This window comes from Macaca nemestrina, chromosome 4, assembly GCF_043159975.1.
Source record: "Macaca nemestrina isolate mMacNem1 chromosome 4, mMacNem.hap1, whole genome shotgun sequence".
Taxonomy (NCBI): domain Eukaryota; kingdom Metazoa; phylum Chordata; class Mammalia; order Primates; family Cercopithecidae; genus Macaca; species Macaca nemestrina.
Window position 1 is genome coordinate 73,019,245 of NC_092128.1, and position 23,452 is coordinate 73,042,696.

The 23,452-nt window shown below is 37.3% G+C and overlaps 1 protein-coding gene across 1 annotated transcript in view; it reads right to left on the reverse strand.

Annotated features, from left to right (window-relative positions):
- Positions 1-340: 340 nt before the first annotated feature.
- The window catches only part of LOC105475513 (calcitonin receptor), a 151,190-nt gene continuing 128,078 nt past the window's right edge, over positions 341-23,452 (reverse strand). Inside the window, exons 9-14 of the mRNA XM_011730844.2 lie at positions 19,471-19,624; positions 14,055-14,115; positions 13,904-13,970; positions 11,850-12,068; positions 10,173-10,214; positions 341-2,437 (exon numbers count right to left, since the gene is read on the reverse strand). Coding sequence (XP_011729146.2) covers positions 2,207-2,437; positions 10,173-10,214; positions 11,850-12,068; positions 13,904-13,970; positions 14,055-14,115; positions 19,471-19,624 — 774 coding nt within the window. The 3' untranslated portion in view covers positions 341-2,206. The remainder of the gene's footprint in view (positions 2,438-10,172; positions 10,215-11,849; positions 12,069-13,903; positions 13,971-14,054; positions 14,116-19,470; positions 19,625-23,452) is intronic.

A 23,452-nucleotide genomic window follows, 5' to 3' on the forward strand; every position in this document is an offset into this window, starting at 1 on the left:
GGTCCCAGAATAATGAATAAAAAAACAAGAATAAAAGGATATAATACTTTCTTACACTTGATTTCTTTGCTGTGCTTCCTAAACTTATGCAATATTGATTGACACTGGTGTGTGGTGTTGGGTTATCAAGGGCATGAGAACAGTGTCACTGAATTTACAATCAAATTGAGACTAAAGATGGTTGTACTAATAAAGATAATAAATTTGATATGTTTGCGTATGGTTTTTAACCTATGCTTTTAGATTATCTTTCCCACTCCTACAGTACAAACGAGATGGGATGTTAGCAGCCCATGGCTGAAATGAAAAACAGCATGGAATGAACAGGAGACGAGATGAATGAATGAAAAGATGAATAATATATTTCTTTAGAAAAATATGCAAATATACATCTTTTTGCTTTTAACATGCTTTGTATTAATTTATACATATACATATCATAAGCATTTCACATAATTTGGGCAGAACTGTGTGCAATTCTATAATAAGCTATTTTGTTTTCTTCAGCCACTACTATATTAGCATAATAACATCTAAAATGTTTTAGCAATATATTATCACATTTGTACCAGAGCTGCCAGAAATACTCTGTTTTCCATGCTTGTAAACAAAAATAGAACAACACTACATAACACTGTGATTGGAAAAATACCTTCTTTTCAATTCCCCCCTTACATTCAGTAAAGGAGACTTAAACTACTTTAGTATCCAAAATTCACTTTCTCTGTAGAAATATAATTTTCTCTGGGTGCACTAAATATGTAACCATAACAAATCAATTTATTATCTTTCCACAACTAAATCACTTCTGAAAGGCAGTGGCAAAATATGACACAGATGAGACTGGAGATTTGGAGGGTTTCAATGTACCTCCTCATTTAGTGCACAAATTAAATAATGGTAACTCTGATTACTGTTGCAAATTCACAAATTAATTTCAGGTGCCATTAATGATACTAGTTTATTCAGGATTGTCAAAAATCTTATACTGGGAAGTAAAGAGAGATATGGGAATACAATACTGGATTTTAATGAGAACCGTTAAACATGAATTAATTTATGGTTAAATTTGTAGCAGCTAATTTTTTTCCCCCTCCTATTTTGGTAATAACAAGAAACAAGAGGTCAACCACAACATGATTTATAATTAGCCCTCCTGAATCTTCCTGGAAAAGACTGAGATCTTGTTAAGCTTTGAAGCTGGGTGGAAAGCAGTTAATGGACTTATGTGGAGTCTTTTAATTACCAATTTTCAACAAATTTATCTCTTACTGCTAGATAGCACCCAAGGGCAAGAGGTAATCTGCTTTATAAACCTTGGAGTAATTTGCTTTATAAATCCTGGAGTTTAGGAAAGTGGAAAACTCTCTTTAAAGGGAGTATTGTCTTCCACTAAGAATTATATTTTTGGCAGTTTTGTAAAAATTTTTAGTGATAGATTTTTTGTGACCTCTCAGTTTATAAATGTCAGCAACTAAAGTGCATTCAACATTAAGACGAATTCTTTACAACAGCTAGGGCCTGCCCAATGGACAGGATTATCCAAAACCAAGCTGAGCATGTAATGTTTCCAGCAAATTGACTCTAAATTTCTTTTGCATTCAAAGCATACATCTTCCTGCCAAATGCAGGTATTTTTCTTCACATATTTAGTAATCTCTCTATTAGAAAGCCACTTTGTCTTGCAGAGGTCATGTAGTTCATGTGGTTTACATTGTAAGGATAGTAAAACATCTCAGTAACATCAGAATTGACTGAAATTAAAAAAAATAAAAATCAGATCCATAGCCAAATACAGAAATATTCTAATTCAAAATCCAGAGTTAAAAAGAAAAATATTGACAATGATTTTAATTTTTCAAAGTTATAAATGGCTCAAAAGTGACAAGGAGCACCCTGTATCTGAACTAGGTCAATTTCATTGTTTTTCTTTGATACTTTGCTTGCATTACTGTGACATTTGCATCTCAGTCCTGGATGAATGATGGAGTTCACAAGTTGCAGTGGGAGATTCCATTCCTAGACTGTCTCCCAAAGCAATAGTACCAAGATTAACTTTCTTCAAATTTACTATGGACAAATTCACTGAATAATTCTTCACAAATGATATGTTCGGTTCCTGGGAGGATGGAGAACACTTTAAACACATGGTGTTTCTCCCAGGAAATGATGGCTCAGTGATCACGATGCTGTGTTTGCTTCACATTCAAGCGGATGTTTCTTGCTCTATGATATTCAAAGGGATGATCTCAACACTCTCCCCGCCTTGGTTGTTGGCTGGTTCATTCCTCGGCTCCTGATGGCAGATGTAAACCCGGATGTCGCCGGCCTCCGCAGCAGCTGCAGCGCGAGCCGAGCGGCTGGAGGGGCGCCTCCCCCAGCGCTGGTTCCATTGAATTTTGAATTGGACCCATTGGCGCTTCACGGTGGTTTGGACCTGGAAGAGAAAAAGCAGCCTGGTTTTTATATGATAGTCAGAAACGATCCATGCAAAGTTTATGAACATCATTCTTAGAGCTTATCAGATGTTAAAGAAAGTTAAATTGTAATTCTCATCTAAAGGGCTGGGCTGTGTATGCTGTGGCCACAGAATATACTTGGAAGAAGAATTTGCAAATGGAAGAACTGAGTTACTTGCCTAAATTACCCCGGACAAGGTTGTTTGCTAGTTTTAAGAACAGGTTTCTTTAGCTTTCATATCCAGTGAATAAAAATTGAGTTGGTTTACCAGGTAATGTGGTATGCATGTCATAATAGGGAGAAAGGTTGATAAAACTTTTTATATGCTACCATCCCTGATAAGGCAGAAGTTTTTATTTAAGTGTGCACATGAAAAATATATATGTAAACCATAGCGCAGTTCTGGATTTTATGATAACAGCCTCATACCGTGAACTTTTCCTTGTCCGACATGACTTGAGAGGGGGTATGCCAGACACACCTCTGGTTAATGCCATGACAACTTCTTAAGAATAAGATTTCAATCTCTTTCTTTTGAAAGACTTCTAAAATGTAAATAAACTTTCCAGACTTGTTTTATAAATACGATAAATTATATATTGAACACAAGAGGTGAAGATGTTAACATCAGAAAGCTCTAAATATGAAAACTACAATAACCACAACTGAAAACAGTATCACAGACAGTGAATTTGCTTGTCTAGCTCTGCTTTTTATAGAACCAAATTCAACTTAGTAGTTAAGTTCCTCCTTCCTGTTGTCTCCAAAATTCTTGCTTTTCTCTATAGCTGAACAAAACTAAAAAAGAGATTATTGCAATAATCTCTATTCTGTGTTTCTGAGTTTCTATTGCTTTGTACATATGACAAGCTTACCTAAAAATATTTGCATCAATTTATTAATACATCCTTAGTTCATTCTGCTGCCAAACTCACATATGACAGCTAAACACATGAGAGAGAAACTGGGGAATATATAATGTGAAATAAATCATGAAAACTACTTGATCATGGAGAATCATTTTATCTACTTTACATTTGTACAAATCTGAAAGATGAGAAAAATGACAGCAAAACCGATTACTGTTATAAAACTGTATGTATAATATAAGGCTGAATGGTTCTGTGGCAAATATACTTTTTTTCTGTATCTAGTAGAGTAACAGTCTCCTCTGAGAATTATATTGTTCAGATATTTTTAAAGATATTACTCAGGGAAAGACAAAGTCAAATGATTCCTCAAAAAGCAACTAAACGGAGTACAGAAATTGTAGCTGGAGAAGTTTATCTTCACATAGCACAGCAACCGTAAGGTTTGAGGTGACAAATGGCAATCAGAATTATTTAGCAATCTGATAGTTTGGAATAGTAGACTTTTCAGATTATGGAGGCAACACATCCTGCGTTTTGTTTTACTTTGTTTTGGAGGTAATGAGTGCTTGCATGCAGGGTACTTTATATCTAAAGTGATTTAAAACAGACAAAGACAAAAACTTTAAGTGCTAAGGAATAAGGTGGGCCATGCAGCTAAAAGTTGTATTGAAAAAAGCCACACAGGAACAAAAGATAGAATAACAAGTTTCAGCTGTTCATTGAGTGTTTACTATGTACATAAGTATGTGATCTGTATTAACTTATTTAATCCTCACAACAGCCCTATGGGAAGGGCACTATTATCTTCACTTTACGGATGGGGCACTGAGGTTACTCAATGTGTCCAAAATCATATAGCTAGAATGTGGCAAAGCCACAGTACCAAGCAGAGCCTGGCTTTATTTGGACGGTACCATTACCGTAGCTTCAAATGCCAGGGTTATAATCTAGGAACCATCAAATGCCCCACTGAGAAACTGGGAAATATACAGGTTCAGCATGTTTTTGGAGAAGCAATGTCTCCAGTCAAAGGAAGCTGAGAGGCCAGGCGTGGTGGCTCACACCTGTAATCCCAGCACTTTGGGAAGCCGAGGTGGGCGGATCACGAGGTCAGGAGATCTAGACCATGCTGGCTAACACAGTGAAACCCCATCTCTACTAATAATACAAAAAATTAGCCAGGTGTGGGGGCGGGCGCCTGCAGTCCCAGCTACTCAAGAGGCTGGGGCAGGAGAATGGTGTGAACCTGGGAGGCGGAGCTTGCAGTGAGCCCAGATTGCGCCACTGCACTCCAGCCTGGGGGAAAGAGCGAGACTCTGTCTCAAAAAAAAAAAAAAAAAAAAGGGGAAGCTGATAATTTCCACTAATTCAGTATCTCTTAAATACCAAGATTTTCCTTGTAGCTGAAACTTACACATATATTTACAAGTATCCAAGCAGGCAGTTACGAGTTTAGAGTCAGTTTGCAAAAGGATCCAGCATGAAAAACAGGTCTTTTATTTCTCACCTGTCCTTTTAAAATAACTCCCATTAGAGTATCCATTTATATTAATAAAGTACACAGCCCAGCATGGGGCCAAACGGTTTGATTTCTATTTTAATTTTTTAAAGTTATTATTACAGAAAGGATCATGGCCTTCTCTAATCGCATCTAAAATTATAACCTATCCTTTTGTGTGGAGATGGCAACCTGCTTTGATTTGTAAACTATTCATATAATAACAGGCCCTTAGCAGCATATAAAAGACACCTAAAGAATTATAGACTAATAAGGGCAATTATCTCCTACAATATCACAGGTTGAGCCTGATGCTGCTCTGATGACAAGAATAAGGGCATTTAATCTGAAAAACAAAATAAAACAAAACAGGGAGAGTTTTGTTGCTCCTGAAAATAAAAGAAATGTTATTAGTTGTAAATGGGATAAATGTAACAACAACAAAAAGATTTGAATTATATAAATTCATCACTCACTAAAAAAGCAACACACATTTTACATTTTTTCCTAATTATATCCATTTATGTATTGCCAACTTAAAGAAGTAGAGCCCTGGTCTTACAGTTTGAAGGCATAACTATTACCTCTGGCTCTGTTAATAAGCTTTGTAAAGTTGGTATGTTTAGGTCTCAGTTCCTACATTTGTACAAAACAAAATAAGGTTAGAGTCTTCACGGTTGGATTTGAACGTTTTTGTCTTTCACCTTTCTTTTCCTGAGTTCATTATAAGCACCTACTATAGTTACGTACTGCAGAATGGAAGGTGAGGTTTAACCTGGGAGTTTTGATCCAATGAATGCAAAGATTGTAATGCCTACTCCTTCACACTGTCACCACAATCTAACAGACCTGCTGCAATCTGAGCTTAAGATTTAGAAATCATGATTTAAAAAAAAAAAAAAAAAACTTTAAATTCCCTGGAAGTTAAAAAGTAATTGCACACCTTTTGTTTGTTTGTTTGTTTGGTGTTTTTGTTTTTTTTTTTTTTTTTTTTTTTTTTTGAGATGGAGTCTTGCTCTGTCTCCCAGGCTGGAGTGCAGTGGCGCAAGCTCAGCTCACTGCAAGCTCCGCATCCCGGATTCAAGCGATTCTCCTGCCTCAGCCTCCCAAGTAGCTGGGACTACAGGCGCCTGCCACCACGCCCAGATAATTTTTTTTGTATTTTTTTTTTTTTTAGTAGAGATGGCGTTTCACCATGTTAGCCAGGATGGTCTCAATCTCTTGACCTTGTGATCTACCCACCTCAGCCTCCCAAAGTGCTGGGCTTACAGGCGTGAGCCACCACGCCTGGCCTAGATGGTTTTATATGACTTCTGAAAGCCAGATTCCTATTAAGTCCTATTAATTAGATGCTAAGGGATACTTGTGAATATTATTTACAAAGTTGTTGCCAACATTCTTTTCAGCCTTTTGGAGGCCATAGTGGCAATATCTCTACTGGTCTCTGATTTTATCTTACAAAATCTATATGCTCTATAATTAAATTATTAATTTATCTATAATTAATCTATAATTAAGTACATGATCAGGGCTTTTTGATTCCCATTCATTATCTCTTTTCCTATGTTTGGGGAAGATTCCTTGTTCTAAAAGATAGCAATACATAAGTATCATTTATAATAATGGTAAACTTTTTGAAAACATTTAACCTTTGTATTTCTTAATTTTCTTAAATAAAATTTCCCACATCTCCCCAATTCATTAAGTCAAGGTCATCCACTGCTTGAAACACAAGTATGATTGTGTCTAGAATCGTGGTTCTTAAAGTGTAGTCTCTGGGTCAGCAGCATCAGTATCACCTGGGAACTTGGTTAGAAATGCAGGTTCTCAAACCCCACCCCAGACCTACTGAATAGGAAACTCTGCTGCTAGGGTCAAGCAATCTCTGGTTTCACAAATCTTCCAGGTGATTCTGATGTACACCCAAGTTTGAGAATACGGGTCTAGACCAAAGAAAATTATTGCTTAGCTTTGAGACTGTGAGTCTCAAAGCTGACTTTCTTATATCTCTAGAAAGACATTGTATTGAAAATCAGGCTTTATTGAGTGGAGAATTTCTAAACAGAAAAAAACTTCTCTTTGCATATCTTGTGAAAATCTTACTGGTCTGCAGATAGTATTTTACTAAAAGCTACAGGGTAGAAAACATGTAGAATATGATATAGGTAGAGACCCTCACAGACAGGAAGGGGAAGTGGTGAGTGCACAGCCCTAAGAGGCCTGAGAGGAAGAGGAGAGAAAGACAGTTGCACAAATGGCCTTACATTTCTCCTTCATGGTGGGAGTACCTGGGAAAATGGGGAGAAGAAATCAAGCAAGAGATAATTTGCTTTCTTAGGAACACTCCATTGTATCAAGTTTTTCTTTTCAATTCGAAAGCAGAGTCTTGAAAATAGCTAGCCCTGAAAAGAAACTCCACATTTGCCCCTGGCACTATGTCCAACAGCGGAGCAGCAACGGCTATGGCATGTAAGCAAGATAGATTCACAGGCTCTATATGGTGTGAAGAAAGGAGCTGGAGTTCTAGGCTCCTCAGGTGGCTTGGCGGAAAGAACTCGTGAATCAGAATAGGGCTGTGGCTTCATCAAGGAGGCCACAGAGTGAAAAGACCTCTTGAGTGCTTAGTAGTAAGGGGAACCAGTGTGAACTTCAACAGTGGGTGCTGGCATTATAACTTGGCAGCCAGTTGCTCTTTTGGACAAAGGCTTTTTGAATTTACTGAATATTTTCTACAAAGAGACTGCTGTAAACCACTAGAAGCTGGTGGAATAGTCTCTTGAAAGCAGGAAAAGCTACAGGAAATAAACAAAATTTTAGCTTTTGCACACTCCAATTTGTGACAGTTAAATGGAGATGTTTCTGATCATGCTACTTTCATCTATAATCTATTTTATCCACGATGTACAGAGAATAGCAAGACACAAGAAAAGGGAGAAAATCCAGTGTGTTGTTAGAACTTTCATTTCTAAGCTACTTCTTGGAAACAAATTGTGCATTTTTTATAGCTGCAATCATCTTTTTCAGGTCTTTTAGATACCTAATAATTTACTGATATGTTTGGATAATCAATGTCTACTCACTTGGAAGAGTCATTGTAGGAAATGCTTGATACATATGCATGCTCTATGGTCATCTCCTGATTCTTGTTACTTTAATTCTTCACATTCCTTTCCTGCTTCTAGTCTACCCACTGACTCTCTATATGATTCATTTTCATAATGATCATTTCACCGATAACATACCAATCATGAATCAAAATTCAAAAATGAAATAATCATTTCATTGATAACATACCAATCATAATCAACATTAAATTGCACATAACACAATGTGATGTGATCTCATTATCACATTGAGTTAGCCCCCTAGATTTCTGCTAAAACTCAGTATTCAGTCAGGCATCGTCCCATCACAGCCCTATCTTAGATGCAGCTGGAAATAACTTCTCGCATGTGTGAGTGCCCTGCCTGTGTTCAATGTTGTAAGGTGACGCATTCACAGAATGCCCAGCTGAGACTCAGATGCCTAAAATCCATGGGCCTGTGATATTACATTTGGCACAGTACACAATTTCTACATTATTAGAAATGTCACACTTGTACCTTCCCCCAGTAACGGGATCTTAATGAAAATGGAAATGGTTTCTTTACTTCAAAATCAGAGATAACATACACTCAAATGAACTCGAGACATTCAATTGCTAGGGTACCCCTGGGTTTTCTTTCTATGTCCGACACTTCCAATGACAGTATCATAGCTAAGACGCAATAAATATTGTGGTATTTTTACAAATGCATGCAATCCTCTTGTGTTTTTCCAGGTATGCCCCACAGAGCTTGATTTCTTATATCAGCTCTATTTTGATATTATTTTAGATGAAAAAGTTTATTTTGCATGCCACCTGAAACAACCCAAAAGGCATGGATATACATTTACAGAAATTGATATAAACATGGGGTGACTTATGCCCTACTCATTTATTAGCTTTTATCATTCTAAAAAATATTAAAATTCTAAAAATATTGCCACTCTAACAGCTGGCAATGGAAGGATGTCTTTTTGTTTATATTCTAGGCCCTTAGTCTAGCCCTTAGCAATAGTAAATGCACAATGTATTTTTGTTGAATGAAGGAATGAGTTGGTAGATGAATTGATGAAGAAAGGAAGGAATAAAATGTAATAATTAAAATGAATAGGAGCAATGAAAACTTTGTCATGTTGGGGTTGGAAACAGGTATGAACAGGTCACAGAATGGCAAAATATTGTAGGTGCTCACTAAATATTATTTAACTTAGAAAAAGGAATAGGGAAAAATTATCAACTGACAATGGTTAGAAACATTTCTAATTACTAATAGCAAAGTAATATATTGATGTCTTGGCAAAATGTGATTTGCCTTGTATGGAATTATTCTTAATAGGAATTGATTTAAAATGTTCGAATATGCTTGGGCATTAAAAGTTGTGTAGTTCTAGAAAAAGTATACTAACATAGCTCCAGGAAGGAATTATAGATATAGGTAAGTTAATTGGGACTTAGTCAATTTAATTGAAAATCAGGAAATCTGTGTTCCAGTCTGGGTTATAACCATAACTGCATTTGTGACATTGGGTAAATCACATGATCTTTCTGGAGTTTAGATTTCTTCCCTGAAAAATGAGGAAGATTTTGAATCATGTTCCCTAAAACCCTGGAAGTTCTTTGGAAGGACGTCTGGAGCTATAGAAGTTCCACTTTTATGTTTTATAGATTTGGGTCCCAGGAAAGATTTGGTTGGAAGAAAGGGTAACTCTGGCTAAAAACACCCTGAGAACAGAATGGATCAGCCATATGGCTCTCTAGATTTTACTGATCTAAGTATTCGCATTGTAGATTATTTGAGAAATCTTTTTGAATCTTAACTTCAGGGTGATTTACAAACTCTGAATAAGTAGTAGGGCGCTAGCACCAAGCAACTGGAAAAGAAGGTAGGAACTAGTACAAACCGAATGGAGATTGTCTGCCCTAATTAGGGCTTGGGTCTTCCAAAGGGAATAGGCATATGACTTCTCTTTCTAATGGCATCCAGAATAGCTTTCACTATTGCTGCTAAGGGTGCTGATCTGTTCAAGATGCAACCCGAGGAAATTAGCTGACTGTCTGAATCATATTTACCATTGTACTACACATCCATAGAAAAGATTGAGCTTGGAGTAGTGGAAAAAACATAATGTTGCTAATCACAAAACCCTATGAGGTCAACTGTAGAAGTGAGATGAAATGAAATGTGCACGGAGGCCCTTTGGAAAAAATGCTGCCTTTACATAAATAAGTGATAGTATTATAAGAAATGCCTGCTTACCTCATTGTTGCAGAAGCAGTAGATGGTCGCAACAAAGAAGCCCTAAAAAGGGAAGGAAAAATACAGTTCAAGTTATTTTTGTGCTCATTTTGTTGTTTAGTAAACAATATGATAGACTGCCCGGAGAAGGCTCGATGAAGGAAAAAAAGCAAGAAAAAGAATTATCTACCATTCATAGTCAGTGCTGCACTATAAGAATATTCCATTAGAAATATATTTTTTCTTGTTAGGATTCCATTGTTTGGCTAAAAGGACAGCTCTAGTAAATCTAATTGATATTTTGCTCCCTTTAACATGGAGATTTATAGCAGCATATGCTGATTATGGTGAATTTGAAAAAAACACCACGCTTAGAAAATTTAAAAATGGAGACCTTGTAGAATTCAGTGGAGGGATCTTTTACAAGGACAAGTGTCACAGTGGATGGCTGTGGGTCTGTGTCCTGTGTTGTCACGGTGAACTAGTGCAGTACCATACCCACTGCCAAGTTCACCTCTCAGATAAGGACATGGACTAAGAAACAGCTTGAGTCCTGGTCACTGCTTGAAGATTTCTTGTGCCCAAGGTTTGACTATGGCCAAAAGCACAGCTTGAACTATTCAAACAATCCCTACACTTTCTTTCTAGTCCTATTCATTTTGACCTCCTCCTCACATTAAACTAATATAGAAAATAAAACTATTTTGAAATTTGTAATAGAGACAGCAAAACTAGCCTGTGATAGAATTACTCCTGCCGAGGACTCCCACATCCTATCTTGCTATCCAAATACAGCAGTATGCTTTCAGTGGGGCTTTAGATCTGGGGAAAAGTGAATGGAACTAGGGCAGCCATTCTTCTATCCAGTGTGGCAGACACGGGACAGCCCAGGACAGCCCATGAGAGTCCGATGCATTCTCTCCTACATGAGGAGAGGCCTGGATACAACTTCCCTTTATAGCACTGAACCGTCATGAATGGATTCCTGACGTTTGCCTGACAAGTGGAGGGTGACAGAGCAGGAGGCGTGGACAGCGTTGTGCAAATTCCTCATTACCCTAGAGCCAGCATTTATTTATAAAGGAAAATCTGACAATTTCTGTATCTATGACCAGGGAGAACACGCCTGGATGGGACCAGCTGAGGGCCCTGGGAATGACAGGAAAGCAGGTGCAGAAAGAAACAGGAAGAAAGAGCCTCAAAAAAACTGATGTCCTTAAGAATTTTGTCTGGGCTTATTGAATTGGAGGCTTAAATGTTATGACATTTAAGATCATGGGTTCGTCAGGCATGCGCAGTGGCTCACATCTGTAATCCTAGCACTTTGGGAGGCCGAGGCGGGCAGATTACCTGAGGTCAGGAGTTCGATACCAGCCTGGCCAACATTGTGAAACCCCATCTATTAAAAATACAAAAATTAGCCGGGCATGGTGGCACACACCTGTAATCCCAGCTACTCGGGAGGCTGAAGCAGGAGAATTGCTTGAGCCCGGGAGATGGAGGTTGCAGTGAACTGAGAGCGTGCCACTGCACTCCAGCCTGGCGGACAGAGTGAGACTCTGTCTAAAAATAATAAATAAATAACTAAATAAATAAATAAATAAATAAATAAATAATAAAAGATCATGGGCTTTAGAGTTAAAATCAGCTAGCTGAATAAACACAGTAGTTGCATAAATACACCTTTGGCTTCCTTACCTGGAAATGAATCAGAGAGTGCATCACGTAATCATATATCTTCCCAAGTATCTTGTTGGAAGGTCTCCAGGGAAAGACGACAAACTGGATTCCCAGCAGGGGCACAAGGATCATGGTGGCCTTCACAGCCTTCAGGTACATGTGGGATTCCGCCTCATGGGTTTCCCTCATTTTGGTCACAAGCACCCGGACAATGTTGAGCAAAAAGAAGAAATTGACCTGCAAATATATGGTGTTATGAGCAAATCATACAGAAAAGTATCACTTAAGAATGTGCACTGTCCTCATTTTTGTTTATCCAGTGTGAGCAACAAATGTTACCTATGTAGAACTAGGGAGTCTACCCGGGAGGTAGCACAATTTGCTCAGTATTTCTAGGGCTCTGGAGAAGTGGTTTAATTTTATGTTCCCTCCAGCAGTATATAAAACAGTTGCTTATCCTCCTTGCCAACACTTGGTATGAACACTCTTTTTAATATGAGCCTTTCCACGGCGGGGGTGGTGGAGGGTAGTATTATCTCATTCTTGTTTTAATCTGCATTTTCCTGATGATACATGAGCTGAACACTTTTTCATACATTTATGAGTCTTTATTTGGAACATTGCAGATACCTTCTTGGACTCTAAGGTTTGTCTTTTCAGTCTTTAAATGTTGTCTTCATTTTAATGTAGCTGATTTATCAATCTCTTCCTTAAGTGCTTTTTTTATCCTGCTTTAGAAATCTTTCTGTATCTGAAGCTCATGAAGATAGTCACCTAATGTGTCTTTTTTGGGGGGCCTCTATTGTCTGGTCTTTCACATTTAAACCTACAGTTAACTGAAAACACATTTTTTTTTGTGCCTAGTTGTGGAAGGAATCAGTATTACTTTTCCCCCCACACATATGCAATTGCTAAATACATGTTTGATATTTTTTCTGTATGTATATCTAATTGACCATCTCCTTCCTCTGCTCAAAACTGTTGCTGTCATAAATCAAGTGCCCATATTTGCATGGACAGCTCTTTCAAAATGATAATTAATTGATGAATCATTTTTTTTGTTTTTAGTTTTGAAATGCACTAATGTGCATTTCCTTTAGTCATGAAATTAGGAATTCCAAATATATCAATTTCTGTTAATTTATAGTCATTCACAGTGAAGTATGCGTATAATTATCTCAGATACACATTTTTAATTTGGATCCTGGAATCTGCATTTCCTTAAAAATTCCTAGATAATTAAGGCAAGAAATGTGTGTTTTAGAATTTTAAATATAAGAATAAGTGCTAAACATTTTACTTCATTTATTATTTTATTAGGAGATATTTTATAACCATGAATTTATGAGTAGCTATTATTACTTTTGTTATTTTTAACAGATAAAGATATGGAGCAGTACTAAGTTTTAATGACCTAGAGTTAGAGATTATCTTCCAAAAGTACCCGAAAGACTATTTAATCTAACTTTTTCCTTAAAAAAATCAGGGGACATTTTTAGGTTAATTGATTTATCTAAATTTTCAGAGCTGGTAGATGATAGAGCTAAGACATGAGGCCAAATCTACTGAATCCTAGGTAAGTAAGAACCATAGCATCCTCAGGAAGAATCTGACATTTGGCTGGAGTCCACTATTTATTACTATCTCACTAGTTGAGCTTGTGTTGCATATTTGAATTTCTGGACCTTAAGTTCACAGAACCAAAGACTTTTAGAGCTCTGGAAAGTCAAAGTTTTCAAAGATCCTAGATGTTCATAACATGAGCAAACTTCTTGCAGCCCCTTGGCCTCTCACCTTTACCTAGGGAGTCTAGTTATAAAAGTCTTAAAATATGAGCTACATTGCTGTTATAGTGTGAGTCTGTAATGAAAATGAGCTCATGATAACCCCTCCACGTGTAAGTAAAAGGCATTTTTTTGAAGATTCCAAAATCAAATTTTTTTTTTTACTATAGAATGCCATCAAATTAGCTTCATTTTGAGGTTATAAAACATGATACACAGAACCATATACACAGAAATCTCAACTAAGAGATAACACTACTAACATTGCAGTAAAAAACTAATTCTCACCACAAGTGCCGCCATGACAGGGCCATGGATTATGTAAAGCAAATGGGTTTCCACACTCAGCCAGCAGCTGAAAAAGGGCGAGGGGACACATTAATACACAAATACATTTTATTTATGAATATATTAACTTAAACATTACCATAATACTTACTTGTCATTGAAGTACACGGCCCTGGTAATAGCATGGATAGTGGTTGGCACCAGCGGAAACCCTACAAATGTGAAAAGTACAAATTACACTTGGTTTCTTGGTCATAACCTTTAAGTACAGCTGCATGGAAAATGGTAGTGTACTTGCAAAAATACTGGCAAATTGAGTGAATCTGTCAAGATGTTCCCCTGATATTTTCACAAAAATCGTCTTTGGTCAAGTCAGTCAAAATGCTCCCAGTTAGAACATCATGTACTCCCGGAGAGTTTGGTTAAGAGCATCCAAATAATTAAAAGCCTTTTACAAATTGCTGAGTGTAGTAGGTACACGATGACTATTATTACCATTGTTATGTTTGTAATGGTGACTATTAACTGAGACCAGAAAGCCTTTCATTGTAGGTGAACTGGGCTCTCTCATGGAGAGGAGCTGGGTCACCCCAGAGGGATGTGACCTGGGACTGTGTATGAAAGCAATAGTCTGATTGCTCCTAAAGCCTTAGCTGATGTTCACATTCTTTCTTCTAGGCTTTTTTGTTTTTCTGTCTGTTTATATCTCATGTGGTGATTCTGTTTCCTTTTAATATGAATACTTCAGAGAAGCCAGTATGTTCCCTACTTTCTGTGGGTTCTGGCTAGAGAAACTTTATGAAGGCAGCTTACTGTACCTCCCTGACTAAACTCAAAGTGCTAGTAAAACAAACAAACAAACAAACAAAAAACAACTTTTAAATTTATAAACAGGAAAATGGAGACAGTTATTGGAATATGTCCTTCTAGATTATAATTTTTAAATCAATTTGTATTCTATAAGTATAACCTAAAGTTGTAATTTTCATTAACAAAGAAAAAATAAGTATTTTTACTCAGATGTACAACAATAGAATATTGCTTGATTTGACTGAGACATCTGTAGAAAGAAATTTTGTTATTGTCATCAGATTATGAAATGTGTCTTAGGAAAGAATGAAATCAATGCATTTTTATTTTCCATGAGTTATATACAAAAAGAGGTCTCAAACTATTGAATTTTCACCTGAGAACAACCTCAGCTTTTAAACCCAGGAAGCATATATTTAATAGGACCATAGATTTAATGTTTGGCCTGAAATAATTTTGAGTTTCTTTACACAAAACATGATTGTGTTATTCGCTGCAGTTCTAACATACCATTTTCCCACTTGGGCTCAGAAACAGAAACAAAAGTCTCTGAATTTATTTTGAGATGCATATTTTAGAATTAGACAGAAAGAGAGGCATATGGAAAACTGAATCCCACCTCACCATTTTGTAGAAAGGAAAGTGCTTTCTACTTCATCTGGAGAGGAGTATAGACCCCACACCTTTTAACATCCGGGGCTCTTTGCCTTCCTCTGGCTATGATGCCTCCTTTTAGGTAGGTTGCTTTTTCTGGTTTTTTTTTTTTTTTCTTTTTTCTTTCTATTCTTCTCAAGGTCCCAAGAGCCATAACAACCCATTCTTCCCACCAAAGATGATGAGATTCAGAATAATCCTGTCTCTGCAGGGTTCATTTTTTAGAAGGATTTAATAAATTCTATTTGTTCAATGTAGAAATCCATGGGGGAAATTTCCTTCCTTTGATTTTTAACAAGGGGAAAACCAGCAAGGCAAGGTGAAGAAACAGTTTGAAGAGGGTTGCAAAATAAATGATTTTGCTGAGAGCTAAACTTCAGTTTTGAAGTTACTTCGATTGGAGAGAAATCAACGACTAAGTGGTGCCATGTAGACTTGGAAGGGAGTAACTACTGAAAGAACCGTTCTTTGATTTTCTGTTGGGCAGAATTTCACCATCAGATAGTTGTTCACCCAGTGGCTGATGTTTACAATGTCTCTTATAATTCTTTGAGATTGGTTTCAAATCCTAGAGTTGGTAACATTATTCACAGCTGAATTAAATGAATGGGCTTTATATCACCTGCAAACAAATTAGGTGCTATAATACAACTGGGCGTTTTTGGGCCAAATTTTCTGCAGTCTAACTTTCAAGGCTCTTTTAAAAGTAGGTAGGTTTTGCTTTTTTTCTGGCATTGTAAAATTTAGAACCTATCATACTGTCTTCGTGTGAAAAAAATTTTCAAAGGACTATAAAAATATTATCCAGAAGAGATTTATTCTCTTGCTCTATTAAACTTTATAAAGTTTCTGTGAAGCTATTTTTTCTTGAGAAATTAATTGGTATTAATTTTACCCATTGTCCTCCCATCCAAAGATAATGCTTGCTTAAAGTTCTAAGAAAGGAGCCATTGCTTTAAAATATGTTAATTTTGTTCTCAGAGTTCAGATTTGGCAATGTGATTTTTCAGTGGTAACAAGTTTGGTGGAATTTTGGGGGGGGGTGCGTGTGTGTGCATGTAGAAAGATAGTCTTAGCTTTGGCATGCTAAAAACATTACATTTTAGAACTATTTGGTTGACTATCTTTCCAAAAATCTATCTACAGAAGTACAAATCCCTCCAATTCTTTTTTCAATTTAAATTTTTATATTATTGTGGCAAGAACAATTAACATGAGGTCTGCCCTCTAAACAGATTTTTAAGTGCATAGTACAATATTGTTACCTATGGGCACAATGTTGTACAGCAGAAACCTAAAATTTACTCATCTTGCGTTACTTAATCTGTATAACCATTGATTAGCAACTTCCATTCTGTGCTTACCTTACTAAGTGTAATGTTCTTTGGGATTCTACTTGAATCACTCTAATGAAGTTTTAAATAGTTGTTGATTACAGAAGCTTAAGGTATCACATAAACAATTTACTTATTATGATTGCCTTTGTTTTTGATACAGCTGAGCAGCTTGTTCCTTTTTTCCTTTGAATTGTTTATGTGTTTTAAGCAGATATCTTCATTGAGCTGTCCATGATGATGCCAAAAAGTTTTATAACTAATTCACAATGCATCAGGATACTCCAAGAACAGTATAAATTGTTCCTTCCAGGGTGCCCTTGTCTCTGCTGAATGTCACAGACAATAATAAATTTACAGCCTTTTTTTCCCATGAAAAATTTTCTGAGTGTGGCAGATAGATGTTTTGAACAATCAAAACTGGTAAAAGAAATATACCATAGATTTTATTTCAAAGGAAATAAATCTGGTAGAAAGTGTGTGTTTGTATGTGTGTTTGGGGTAGAATGTTATTATCAGGTCTTTGGAAGGCATTTGATCAGCATAAATTATTATGATTGTGATTATCAGAACTGCCATTGGAGTGATTAAATTGTATTGAGTCTATTCTTGGCATGACCAGATTTGGAAGTCTAGAAATTTTTGAGAGGGTGTACATACGGATGAGAAGGCCAGGGAAAGGAAAAATTAGTCTTTTTGGAAGGCTGGGGCTAAAAGAGAAGAAAAATAGTAAAAGGCCATTTTGAGAAAATTTTGTCCTGTTTTAGGACAGGAAAGAGCAGGAGAACTGTTACCTGATGTGGAACCAGCAGGATAGTGATAGCCTGATTTCTAACCTCACTGGATGGTTAAGGAAACAGGGTGCAGCTGCTTCCTTAACAGCTGCTCCATGTAAGGGAGCAGCCATGCAGATGAGGTGATCTGTACAGCCTGTACAGTTCACAAAGACCCCTTTCTCAGTCCTTTGCTGGAGGGTTCACCATCCCTAGACATGTTCACACTATGTGACAACATCCTCCTCAGTTTTCTTGGCCACAGTTTATTGAACCAGGGTAGGCTATCTGCCTACAGTTGGATCAATCAGATTCTCTTGTCCTGCTATTCAGAACTGGAACTTAAAGATAAGCATTTAGTTTCTGTGAGTGCCTAGAACAGAAACATGTGTACTCAGGAAACTATGGGGCAGGATATATTTACTATGAACTGGATGGAACAGAGACCCTGTGGTCTATGGTCTGTAAAGAAAGAGAAGGGTAAAAACAGATATGCAGAGGAAAAACAAAGACAAAAGGCAGAGGGAGAGAGCTCCTGGTTTATCCGGTCCCAGGCTACAGCCCTTTTAGTTGCCTGGCTGTATTTCTGCCCTTGGATTCCATGAGATACACTAGATTCTGACAACTTCTCTGCATTTGCTTAAGTTAGAACATTTTACTCTGTTGCTTGCAACCAGATAATTGTGGCATCATCAATTCAATTTTGAGGCATCCCACCTATCTGCCCCACTGACCCACCATTATCGGATTATCCCATTGGGCTTGGGGAATGCATTTGGTTAAAACCATGTACTCCTGTCATGTAAGGGTGTTATGGAAACCAGTATGGCATAACACCAGCCCCTTTCTGCAGTTTGCAGACTGCAGGAAAGACTCCAGGCTGCTTATATGACTTCCCAAGCACATTTCTATAAAGTTGGTGACAATGCCTGTTGGGCAGGGCTTTAAATACAAAGGGTGATGTTTTAAAAAATCCCTTGGGTTATCCTCCCTCCTCACTTCATCTCTCCTCTCTTACCAGTATTTGGAGGGACTCCCCAGCCTGCTGCATTAAAGGGCAAGCTTAGTTGAAGGCCATCCACAGCCTCTGCTCTCAGAGTCACAGTCACCCATCATGCGGTATGGATGTGGTGAGAGAAGCCTTTGGCTCTATAGTCAGTGAGGGATGGCCCGCGAGTTCCTCCTCTGGTATAGAAGTTTCAAAGTAAGGCTGAAACTTTTTTTTTTGATAAGGCAGTAGGTGTTTTTATCGCAGCATTTAATTTTCTTTCATTGCCTCACCTTCTGTTCAGTTCCCTTCCACCAGGGGGAGCTGGACTTTCAGCAGCCCTGGGGGAAAGGGAGCAATTCTAGAGCATCCCTGAAGGACTTCAGCACCCTCCCTTAGTTTGTACAGAAGCAGCCACAGCTTAAACAATCCAGCCCTAAGCTTTCTCAAGCCATTGCCATGTGCTGTGATGTCACACCGGCTCTACTTGGAAGCCCATGTGGTTGTATCTGCCTCTCAGCTGGACTCCGCTTCCTGAGCTTTCACTGGAGGAATCCTGCTGATGGATTGACAGGAAGAAATGTTTTTGAGGAAGGAAAATGAAGCCAGGATAGGGGAGGTACATAATTCAAAAGGTGAAATTCTCCTTTGCTCTACAAATGTGATGAATAAAGCAGAAGGAGGCCTAATCAGATCTTCTCTCAATAAGGGAATGTTTTGTGTCCATTATTAGCTAGGTTTGTTCCCTGAAGCCACCCTTTGGAAGTCACCCTTATAGTCATACGTTCCTTCTCTGTGCAGACCCTCAAGTCAGCACAGTTGGATTGAGATTGTTAAAGGGCTTCTACAAGTCTTTTGGAGACTGAACTCCTGCCAGTACCTGTGTTCCATCATTCCTTGAAGGACCTGGGACTTTACTCTATTCTCTGAGACCAAGACTAGAAGAAGACTGAAAGCATACAGACAGAGGTGAAAGTGGCTCAAAACTTAGCTGCAGAAAATACATACCCCAGCCCAAGAGATAATACCACCGCAAGCGTTGCTTCTCAGTAAACACGGCCATGACGATGAGTGTATGAAGATAGATCCCTTCACAGAGCATCCAGAAATAGTTGCAGGCCATCATGTACTGGTGGAAAAAATGCAAAATCTTGCAGCTCACCTGTCAGAAAGAAAGGAAGATACTCAGAGGAAGACACAGGTAAAGATCTGGCAGTGAACACAGAGTAAATGTGAAAAGAAGCCAAAGTATCTACATTCAGCTTGCAAGGCAGTTTCCCAAGCATCTGTAAACATGTGCCACCCGCTATACCCACAAATCAGAGTGAATGCACAGATCACTGGTATTACATGTAAATAGCCAAATAAGCCAGTGGAAAACTAGTCCACAAAATGTTCTTCCTTGTTACATTCTGGGGACTTACACAGATGGGATCATTTTCCTTCAATTAGTCAGACTCATAATCTTAGGCACTATCTAGGGATTTGATGCATGACTTTTATGGCCCCTTTTCTATGGTCAATGAAGCAAATAACCCAGATATTTTTAATGCTCCTCCTGAAATTCACTGATTTGTTGATGATGTCCCTTTAGCATGAAAGAGGAGAGAGTCAGGTGATAAATTTCACATCTAAACCCAGGAGATATGCTGAACTGCTGTTTATGCTTTTGTTTTCATATGGGAGCCTTGGTTTACATATTGGGATCAAGCCCTCTCTGGGCACAGAGATTAGGATGACGTCCTTGCTGAGAACTCAGTGCAGATATAGGAGCTATACCCTTGGAAGAGTCAGATCAATATTGTCTGTATAGAAATAACCATTGCTTATACTGCATAATGGAATACTTTTATTCACTAGTCACTCCTGGAATAGGATTTTTCATCTTGGTACATTAGCATTTTGGAGTAGTTTTTTGTTGTTGTTATGGGGGCTGCCTTGTATATTGTTGGGAGTTTAGCAGTATAACTAATTTCTATCCATTAGATATTAGTAGCATCTCCCACACACCCTTGACAATCAAAAGTGTCTCCAGATGTTGCCCAATCTCCCCTGGGGAGCAAAATGCCCCTAGCTGAGGATGCCTGACTGAGGGTACTTAGCTGTGCTGATCTCTTAACAACTATAACAACAACAATAATGACAACAGAATTTAGCATTCAAAATCTTAGGTATTAGGGAGTAGTTATTTGCTTTACTATTATTTTACCAAATACTCTGTTTTACATTATGTTGCTTCTTATTTTGAATTTCACTGCATTTTAGGCCTTTTCCTTAAAAAGCAAGATAGCCATGAAGTGACTTTCAGTACTGTAGCAACCTTTTCCAAACCATGCATTTTATTTAATGCGTAAGAGTAGTAATTCATTTACTCAGAACCTGTTGTGCTGAGCCAACAGACATTATATTGTGTTTCCTTTTCTATCAGGGTTTATTGAACATAAGGAAAAGCCCCCTGGGCCCAGGAGAAGGCAGATATGGCATTGTCAGAGGTAGAATCAACCTCTGATTCTGACCAAAGTGGTACAGTGGTGCAGATAATTAAAAACACCAGGTAATCTAAAAGTAATTTCTATTTGGCTCAGAAAAGCACTGGCTTCCCTTCCCCCCACCTGATTACCTTCCTAACTGGGATTATTTGATTTAATATAATGTTAGTTTTGTATTTTCTAAGCAAGTACTTCCTATATTTACCTAACACCCAAATATATAAGTAAAATATGAAATTCAGTTGTTACTCTGGATTCATTTGGAAGACTATTCTTATTTAAAAGTCCTATTCCTTCTGGATCCAGAAATTAAGCATACGGTTTGGAGGCTGTCACGTGGGGAGAAGGAGATGGGAAGAGAACAAAGATGATAGTCTTATGCCTTTGTCACCCAGAGCAATTTTGGCTTCAAATTTTATATACAGTTAATTATTGTTATTTTCAGTAGTTATGGTCTATAAAGTTGCTTCAAAAACTGAAATAGCAAATACTGAGCCATTGCTCCTAGGGGAAACACATGGTTAGGTTCCTATAAGCCTCTGGTCACAACATTTTCACCCAGCAAACGATAGCTAACTTTGTTTTATGTGTTTTGTTTAAAGACACCTTATTTAACGTATGTTGTTGCTTCATTCACACTGAACTCTGTCAATAGCACTATAACTTCTACCTGAAGAAAACTTCACTGACACACACATATTCTCTGTAAGTCACATCACCGCTTTCTTGTACTTAGGAACACCATACAGCACTTCAATATTATGCTTGGGGGCTATTTAAAACAGTAAAATCACCAACAAAATTCATAAAAATGTAAAAATCTTGGCAATAAATAGATCACAAAAAGGACATTTGTTTATAGTATGAGAAATGAAACAAGAAGGCACAGAGCATTGCCTTGTTTAACCTCAGCTGGGAGCTGCACATCAGGTGGCTCCAATTTCTGGACACTCTGTGAGTGTCTGTGAATGATAGTGAATCTGCTAGTATTGATTTGGGGGTTACAAATAATTATAGGAAAAAACAAATTTTCAAAGGTGAAATTCATGAATAAAAATGAGAATTGACCATATTTGGGTTTGACGTAAGATATTGTTTGGAGGCTAAAGGCCTCAAAAGCTCACACAAATTTTTGAAAATCACCAGTCTATTCATTTTAGAAATAAACACCTCATGAAAACAATTAGAAATATCCAGGTGATCAAGCTATTAGAATTTTTCACAAAAAATAGTTTAGCACTTAGATCAATGTTTCATAACTAAGGTGGTTTATCAGTGTCACTTGAGAATTTTTTAACAAATACACATAACCATACCTCATCTCTGTTTTTGTTTTCAAACTATTTTCCAGAATTTCTAATTTAGGCCCCTGGTTAAGAATCCTGTGCCCAAGATATTCAAGGTAATTCAGTTGCATTGAACAAACATTTATGGAACACCTGCTATGAGCCAGGAACTAAGCCAGCTCTGGGAGTGTCAGCATGAATAAGATATTGTCATATAGCCCCTGACTTAACTATAACCTTTCCATCAAGGGTGGAATAAACCAGGCATTAAACAAAATGATGGGGTCTCTTGATTAGGGTTAGTCCCTACTGCCATTCTGAGATGGTTTCCTAATTAGCAGCATGGGGTATTAAGGAAGTCACTCTCAGATCAAATAAGCTAAGTAACTTTTCACTAGCTTTCTAAAGGTAAGTCACACCAGTGTAATTTTGTTTAAAGTAGTATGATCTCCCAAATTGCAAGACAAAAATCTATATTCAAATAATATAAATGCATCACTCCCAAGTTAAACAAGAAATACTTGAAGCTAAAAGTAGATAAAATTTGAAAGTTATGCTCTATTTTATTTTCTTCATTAACAATAAAAGAGATAATTGCCACTGTGAATGATATGTAAATAAAAGCCATACTATCCACTTTGGCTTCAGTGAGTCGTAACACTATTCAGTGCCCTTACTACTAGTTCATGTTTTAATAAAAATATACAGTTTGTTGAGCAGTATGTAACTTTCAGGTGGAAGGGATCCTTCAGTTTTTTGACTGGGTACACTATTTAATCTATCTTTTCCACAAAATGCCCCAAAGGGCGCTTATAATAATTTGATTAAAATGGAATCAGAATTACAGAACAGTTTTTCCTTAATCTAATAAATCAAGTCAACCTTAAAACTTTATACAAGATAGATGCTCAGCAGTGAATTTATTTCCTATTATATTTTTCAAGGGCACTTAAGAAAATTCCTCTGATCTACATAACATAGGAAATCTTGTGTGGCAATATGTTCAAGAACCATTGATAAGGGAGCAAAGAGTGCTTCCAAATGTAAACTGCTTTGGAATTTTTGTTTTTTAAGAAAAGAGCAACTTTATCATAGATAATCAAAGTTTTGAGGTGTTTTTCTGTTGTGGTGGGGGTAGAGGAAGACCTTCAGTATGAGAAATAGAAAGGAGACCAGAGCTGATCTGTGAAAACAACGAAAAGCAATAATCATGGC